Source organism: Echiichthys vipera (assembly GCF_963691815.1).
Source record: "Echiichthys vipera genome assembly, chromosome: 1".
NCBI lineage: Eukaryota > Metazoa > Chordata > Actinopteri > Perciformes > Trachinidae > Echiichthys > Echiichthys vipera.
The window spans coordinates 24,008,985-24,017,997 of record NC_139826.1 but is presented as its reverse complement, the minus strand read 5'-3'; the positions used below and the strand labels follow the sequence as shown (position 1 = coordinate 24,017,997).

The following is a 9,013-nucleotide window of genomic DNA, read 5'->3' as shown; positions in this document are numbered from 1 at the left end:
AAATATAATAATTGCGAGGATGCCTTAATAGAAGCTACCCGCAATAAACTACCACCCATTATATAAATAAATAAAAAAAATACTAAATTATTGGCTACAATTATAACATTTGTTAAAACTATAAAAAATACATTATTATATATACCAGTTAAAGAAACTGCGATAGTGTTGCAGTGGATGTTTGAAGAGCTAGACTGTTGTGTAACACAACTTGTGTTACCCAACACTAATTGCTCCAGGTGTGCCTCTGATTGTTGAGCTAGAAAGCTACGTACAAGCAGCTGCAGCGTTGTTTTCCAATGTAAACCCCACATCTTTGCAAACTTGGATTGTCTTTCAAGCATTTTGTTTATTGCCTCATGTGCCTTATGTTTCGGTCACACCAATGCCACTGTGAGGAAAAATGTATTCAACGCTTAACTTCTCAACTTCTGATGACTACAACCTGTCAGGCGTTGACCCTCGGAGACTGCAGGAGCTAACTCACCGCTCCATCAAAGTAAGCGTCATTATCGTTTTGGGAGCGATGATCACTTTGGGAAACATTGCAGTTCTCCTAGTTATTTCTTCCTCCGTGGCCGGTTGGTCCAGAAACTCTCGGTACTTTCTGCTCTCTCTCACTGCTGCAGACTCTGCCTTTGGACTGCTGCTCATGCCCTTGAATCTCTGGGTGAGTCTGCTCAAGGACTACACAGAAGGGCCAGATGCTCTGTGTCATGTCGTGGCCTTTTGCAACGCCACCGTCTACTCCACCTGCATGTACACACTGGCCACGATAAGCCTGGAGAGGTACATTGCGGTGTTTTACCCGCTGCAATATTCATCTCTGTTGACGAGAAAAAGAACACTGCTCTTGATTGCCTTCGCCTGGTGCTTCCCTCCCTTTCTACTGTCGCCAATATCATTTCCAGATGGCATCATCGAGGTTCATTTTTCCACTGCATCCCTGGTCTGCAATCCGTCCTACTCGACAAATGTCGGATACTCTCTGAGCTTGACGTGTTTGATATTTTTCCCGTGCTCCATCATCATGACATACGCAAACCTGAGAGTGTGGTGCGCTGCCAAGAGACAGAGACTGAAACTGCGCAAATACGACAGTGCGCGTGGCAGGAGGCACAATGTGGCATCCAGAGTGCTTGTGCCCGTGTTAGCAGCCTATTACACCTGTTGGACACCCTGCATGGCAGCTATGATCTACAATGGTAAGCAGTGGAAATAAACATTTACAGGAGGTTCAGTGGGGGGAAAGCTTAAAACAGATTTGAAACAGCCTGTCATAGAGATTACTCCCATATTCTTCCCTAATTCTGTTGGTGATAGAATACTCCTATTGAAAAAGTGCATACAGTAGTTCAAAGTATCAAAGTAGACATTGGTGGAATAGGCTAAATAGTGACTGGATGAAATGCTTTCCTACAATCCACAATTCCCCAATCAGATTTATTGCCAAGGGATTTGACTTGGTGTTTGGTGCATACAAAAAAAAATGTTGAGAGGCAATAAAACAATGTACTGCAACAGTAAGACAAATATAGAATGGAATAAATAAATAAAATATGAAAAAGATACTTTTAAGACTACTACAAAAATGCAAATAGGTGTAATGGAACTATTTTAGAGTTGGAAAGCTTTGCAGTTATGTGCAGAATGTGCAAAAGCTCACAGTATAGAATATATTCCTTATGTTTGCACATTGGCTGAAATAACTGAATTTTGTCACTAAGGAAATGATGACAAAGGTGTCCAGGATATTCTGAGGAAGTCATATCTTGAAGATGGCATTCTAGACTAGATGGCATTAACTGTTGTGTAATATATGAAAACTGCTATTGCAACACGGTGTAACCAGGCCCTTTATGCTGAAGTCAAATTAATGGGTTCAAAGGAAGCAAGAGAACAGATCTTTTTTTTTAAATATCTGCTTTACGATTCATTTGCTTTACAAATCTCTCTATTGATTTCAGCATTTCACTGTGCTGAGAGAGAGATATCTGTCAGTTATTTATGTAATTCTGGGCATGAATATACTGATCCAAGACCAGTTTTATGAAAAATCCAACTTTTTATTATCTACCCCAGCCATGTACTGTCTTGGAGTAATCAAGACTGAAAGTAGAGTCACAGCTGAATATTTTTAGAAGTGAAGACCTTTTTCCAAAAAGAGCTGTAATTTATCTGATATGGATGAAAATCCCTGCGAAATGAAGCTGACTGTCTTAACTTAGACTTCAAAGTGTGCCGCTGTCCAAATGCCAATGAGCCTCACTGTAAAGTGGCTCACTTTCACTCCACCAAATCTACCAGTTAATTTGAACTTTTATATCTTGACTATAAATGTTGAGTTGATGGCTTTATTTGATTGCTGAAAAATAGATGTATCAATCTTTAGACATGATGTAAACCAGCCATAGCTAGACTATTTCATTTGTGACTCTTCATAAAAATAAAGAAAGGTTAAGAACTTTTCTCATTCAGAAGCTGTCTTGTGTTAACTGTTGCTGTGAACTCCTGCTCCACTTCAGTCCCATGTGTTCTGCCCCACAGCTGTCTCAGGTAGCAGTGTACCAGAGTGGATTGAGTTTGTGGTGGTATGGCTGCCGACCTCCAATGGTTTCCTCAACTGCATCTTCTATTTCTGGATAAACCGAAGCTTCCGCAGGAAATTCCACCTTGTCCTCCAGAGGCTGGCACTGGCCCTCTGTCCCAAACTGGCTGACACCTTTGGGTGCTGCAGCCCTTCAAAGACACAGTTTGTGTCAGGAGTTTTGGATAATAACAACAGTGTCCATGAGCGTTCTTCCAGTGTATCCTCCACATGCACCCTGCTGTCTTTGGCATAGGATATCTACACCTGAAAAGTACCACTGGCATGGTAAGGGACATCTAGGGATCTGTGCTGTCTAATATTGGCTTGCAGGGCTGGTCAATTGGAGCCAATTTATTGACGTTTCTTTGCATAAGGTTTCAAAGGTTAAGATGTAGTAATGGGTCGCAGTGCAAACAGATTAAGACAGGCTATGATGGCAAGCACTTGAAATAACCACTGTACAGTCAACGTCATTGTAATTTGAGTTATATTGATTATTGTATATTTTTCTTATTTTCTTTTATCAATTTGCAATCAGAAAAGTGTTCAGTTAAGTGAAACACGGGGTCAATTTATAACTTATTTGGATTTTTTGTTTTACTCATGCAGACCAGGATATGATTTACTCTCAGAGATGGCCTCTTAAACCACCTTTTAGTTGTTTTATAGTAACCTAAGCCATCAACCTCTTCTGTGCCCCAGAAATGCATACCATTACTCCGCATACAGCTTTATAGTCTGTCTTTTAATAGTGTCCGCTGTTGCATATTTAGACTTGTTGCTCACGTCAACATATTTCACTTCAAACATTTGAGGTTAGTCAATTAGTTCATCACAAGAGACTGATATTTAAAACTAACATCACTCTCTGATTACAAGCACTTTGAAGGATTTGAAGGCCATCTTCTTCAATTTAAACAGTGCGTCAAAGACCTTGGCATATAACAGTTTGGTGAAGTTAACCTTTAAGTCACGACATTTCATTGTATGCAAGGAGAAAAGTAATTATAAAGCTACACTTTAGAAAGGTCACCATATTTTTGTTGGCAAGAGATAACTTCTGAGGCTGTGGTTGTTTATTTCGAGGTATTAAGCACATGATCTTCCGGTCAGTATCTTCTGCGGTACGGACTCAACTTGGCTTTGCCGCTGTTATTTTTGTCTGACTTAATTGCCACAGTGAAGGTTTAGATTTAAAGTTAATCAAGAGTATAGTTTTCCAACAACATTCAAAAGAAACTGAAATTCCGAAACATTTTATGCGACTTTTTATAGCCTTTGGGTCGCTGTTTGGTGTCATGATTGTTCATGTGCAAATGATGCTCTCCATGACCAAATTATTTAAATACATTGAGCATCATAGGGTGTGTCACTAAATTACGTGAAAACAATGACCAACGTATTAATGGCATTTGTATGAATACATTTTGTTATGTTTCTAATTTCCTAATTTTAAAAAGAATGAACAAATAACATTTGATAATGTATTGGTTTATGGATGATCTATGAAATAAAGCATTATGCCTTTCGAATTGTCTTAAATGAGTCTGAGTCAGGTATTTGCAAATGTGTTCATTATTAGAAAAAATATGTATTTATATCAAATTATTGCACTACACAATTATGTTATAGTGAGAAATGTTTACACATCTGTATTTCATCAGTTTCTGCTATTTGTTGGGCTGCTCTCCACGTCACAGAACAGACCTGTGAAGTGTAACCTACTCGTAGAACCTGAGTTGTTCACTCCTGCAGTATGACAGCGTGGTACTGCATGGTTGGCTTCCAGTGAACTCCACTGCTTTAGTATGACGTGGATATATCTGGGCTAGACCGCAAACACTTCTGTAACACTGCTGTTGATTTGTTTTTTCTGGAGATGGAATCTGAAAGCAAATTCCTAGCATTTCACGCTTGCAATATTTTCTCAATACCTAGTGTACAGAAATTGAATTCAGGGGTTTGTGATCACCACCACTGATTTACAAATGGAAGTTCTGTTCGTTTCACATACCCCAAACTGTGCTGTTTTATAGAAGCCACAGCATGTGTATGTCTGTGGTCTAAAAAGAAGAATTTAAATTGAATTAAGGGACCAGTTTACTGTTGTATTACATTGTAGCCATTTTATAACTGGAAAGATCACATTAAAACATTAAAACAACATACACTGCAGGGATTAGATGACCAGTACACCATAGTCTCTATTGACTTTGAAACTTGCTAGCATGACATTACCTTTGTGGCTCATACAGCTGGGGTTCTGAGAGTTAGGCAGTCTAGATATGTCTCCCGTTGCCAAGTCATATCTAAGATTCGTCCTCTCTACTCCAGCAGGGAATGTTTCCATTGCATAAGAATCTTATGGGTTGTAATTATTGTTCTAGGCATTAGTCAAACCCTAAGGTGTTACCAGAGAAACTGAATTATTGTTTGAAAAAAACATTAGATTTTGATTGCTAAATGCATTAAAATATATATGAATGATCTTAGTTTTTCTTTGGTAGTTGACCCTGGTATAAGGGGGTTAATGCCCTATGTCGTGTCCATGGAATTAATGGATGACTGGAACTGTTCAGCGCACAGCGGAGGAATTCCTAATAATGGACACCTCATCGAGCATTATCCTACACATAAACATCGGAAAGTTCTCTTACAAACAATATATCTAATAACATCGGTATGCCGTACTATGCCCAAACATTTAACCTGTTATTCAATTTTCATAATGCTCACTTTCTTCAGTTTCACATCTGATAAAATGTCTTATGATATTAGAATTCTGAGGTTCAGAAGAAACCAACGATGACAGACATAGCATCCTTGATACGTGTGAAGCGATATGGTTGGCAAATAAGCAATGAAATATTGATATAAGGCAGGTGTAATAACACGGGCCAAGTCTAATTTGCTCAGGTATATACATTTAAGACTTTTTCTATTGACATTATTTGTACCAAAACTATATACTATAAAACTATATATACTGTGTGTATATATATATATATATATATATATATATATATATATATATACATACATAGATAGATAGATAGATAGATTGCCCCAGGCAATGAAAATGTTACTTTGTTGAGTGAGTGAATGTATTCCTTTCATGAGTCCTTCAGGAAAAAAGTCAAGTTGGTAATGTTATTATTGTGAGAGGGGAGTAGAACCTTAAAGGCAGTTGTCAAAGCTGCATAGCTGCTCTGGGATCCCTTCTGCAGAAGATTTGACACTGATGTTGGCTGTCTGTATGCAGGTTTATCTCTGCTATGGTGTGTGTGAAAACAAAGAAGGGATTTGATTTTAACATTGTCACAAGCAAAACAAATGGTATGTATTCCACATAGGTGACCTTTTGGACTAAGTCAAACCACTTTTCAGGCATCATTTTTAGTCCTGCAGCATCCACAAGTGTTTTTCCAGCCATTTGAGGTTTTTGCCGAGCAGGTCTCCCAGGACACAGGAGTGTTGTGCATTAGCAGCCTCAGTTTTTCTCGAGGATGACTGCTGATAGAAATGACAGACCGTCCAGTCATGGGGAATGATGTCTATCTAAGGGCTTCATACGCTTCCACACATGCAATATGCTGCCTCATGAGAGCTTATCATTTGTCTGGTCATAACTGCTGCCACAACATCAAGGCTGACATTCATGTAAAATGACTTCAATGCTTTTTGGTTCAAAAACTGAGAAAATATACACAACTGAGAGCTAACACTTTTTTAAAACACTGCTTTCATTGTCTTAAAATCGGCAGAATTGTAAGTATATTGTCTCATTACACACAGTCTTTATAATCATTGCATGGTGTATTTATGGTGTCTACTGAGTTTACTGCTGTTCCATGAAGAGATAGTGTGGGTGCACACGTAAGATATAGCCATTTTGATATACCTATGTTTTCACTGTTTCTGGTAAAGGCCAAATTAGACAGCTGACATAACAGCTTGAAGTTATACTGCCACCTAGTGTTTGTACAAAGTGTGGCATGGCAAAGTGGACTTTTCAAACATCAATAAATGTATAATGTCTGACCAGTTGTGGTGGTGCTAATTAGAATGAATGGTTGTCATTTCATAGTAATGAGTGTGATGAAACAAAAAATAGTGTTGGTTGCTAAAATTGATGCACATTCAAGAAACAAAAAAACAATCAGTACAGGTGGTATTGGAGTCTTTTTTGGAAAAGATAAACAATTCATTAATTTATGTAACAAGAGTTCATCCAGTTATTTGTATGTCTCCGCTGATTAAATTAGGATGGATCGACAGTATGTGTTGATTCATGCTTGCTGTGGTTTGCCATTCATGGGCACTCAGCGTTGTGAGAGCTCTTGTGGACGTTGCAGATGGGAAGCCTTTAATTTCAATCACTGCTTCTACTCCTCTCCACAGGAAAAGCAGCTGAGGGGAACAGGCATATGCAGTACTCAAGTATTATTGAGTTTGCCCTTGTATCTCACAATGAAATACAAAGAACTAACCCCATTAACAGCTACCTGAATGCATTTTATTTTACATTTAATCACATACTGTCAAACATTTTTAATACAAAGATACCAGAGTGTGAAGATTGTGCAGTTATTTGTCTCACCTCCCTGTAAAGCCTGAAAAGTGGACAGACTATTATGTGTCGCCCACCACCACAATATGTTACAACATTATGGAGTTTAGAGTTTTGATGCTGTTTTAGAGGAGCTCATGGTCATCAAAGTATGAATATTCACCCATATTCATACTAAAGCCAGGAGCAGGCTGGAAATTGTACCCATTCATGTCTGTATTCCTTTCAAATCAGCACAGTGTTGTGACATGGCCTAATTTTAAGTTTATGCATATCTGAAGGAAAATGAGAACTGCATACTGGATACTGAATATTAATACACAGATGATGAGCTAATGCAACAACAGTGGTCAACACTATGAGAGACCGCTCCATTGTCTATAGCCATCTCATCTAATGACAAAGTGAAGAGAGAGTGAGTGGACTTGTTTTCTGGGCTGCTTCCATTACAGGTGTTGAATTAGAGCTCCAGACTAATCAACACCTGCTGCTGTTTCTCCAACAACCGTACAACTTGTGTTTGGGCGTACCACCCTGTCATGTCAGAGCCCGCTGCACAGTTCAGAAGCTGATTTCCAGGAATTAGAAATATATCAAGAGTAGAAGTTGGTTTGTTTAGTTCACTGGATTATAATTTAAGAAATGTCACAGGAAAGAACAAAGTGAAACAAACAAAGAGATAGAACAATGGTCAAGCGTTGGGGAGAAGAAAACACTGAATTTGTCAAAAAAAGAAGCCCATTGTATGTATGTGTGAAAAATATGATATAGAGAACTGTAATAAACGTTCCTAAAATAACAGGAAAAGTCATCTCTGATTCAGTTTTCATAGGAAATCACTAATTTAACACAAACTTCCTGCAGTTATTATGTTCACTTTTTGGGTTAATTGTCAAGGTTACCCCTTGTTCTGTGCTGTTAATACAATGAATATAATATGAAATATCCATAGAATGTCACTTCAGGAGTCATCAGTTTACGCAATGTTAGAAAAGGGGTCCCTGAAGGAAAAAAAGGTGGGAACCAGTGGTTAGATTGTCATTATTTTGCCCTTCTTTTGTGATCATAACTTAATGTTACAACCATAGTTGAACATGACTGTGATGATTACAATTTTTGTTTTTTTCATTTCACTTTGTCCTCAGTCTTAGATTAAAGGCTATTTACGCAGTTGGCTCTACACAAACATGAGTTCTTGTTTTGTACACAAAGCACTTATTTAATGTATTTTTTTGTTGTAGGTAACAATAGCGACAGGTGGGGAGTCGATTTCCGAAAGAACAGTTAATTAAACAAAGGTATTGTTAAGAATGATAACACATACAGGGTTTCCCAACCTTCTTAGCATAACATTCAAGGACTTTTCAAGGACTATCCAAGGCTCAAATCCTGCAAATTCCCAACAGGTTAATTACTGTTACGACACTCTTTATAATGACAACTAGCAGGCTTTACAGAATCTCACAGACAATTGAAAAGAGAGGCTTGTATGTTTATATTTTCTAGGCATAGCTGAAGGTTTACTTAATGTTAGCTTTTCTCTCTCGCTTCCTGCTATTAAACCTACATCATTCGACTTGATCATTCAAAAGCAAGTAGCGCATAAACCTAATTTACTAATGTTAAGTAAAAATATCAAAAAAAGCTTAGTTTTGTATGCACAAAATACAGATATAAAATAAAGCCATTTCAATGACCCTTGACTAGTTCTTTTTTGAAAAACTTTCTACGTCTGGATTTTCCCCTCAAATTTACTTTTAAGGACCCGTGGGAACCATGCATACTCCTGACACACATATCGATCTCTCTCTCTCTCTAAAATATCATACATATATCTATCTTTAAGTTACTCA

At 37.9% G+C, this 9,013-nt stretch overlaps 1 protein-coding gene across 1 annotated transcript; it reads left to right on the top strand.

Moving 5' to 3' along the window:
• Positions 1-403: 403 nt before the first annotated feature.
• Positions 404-2,843, top strand: LOC310952785 (adenosine receptor A2b; the record flags this gene model as incomplete). Its single annotated transcript, XM_083921495.1, has 2 exons — positions 404-1,205; positions 2,548-2,843. 2 exons carry the CDS (start codon positions 404-406, stop codon positions 2,841-2,843), a joined length of 1,098 nt encoding a protein of 365 aa, XP_083777621.1.
• Positions 2,844-9,013: the final 6,170 nt, after the last annotated feature.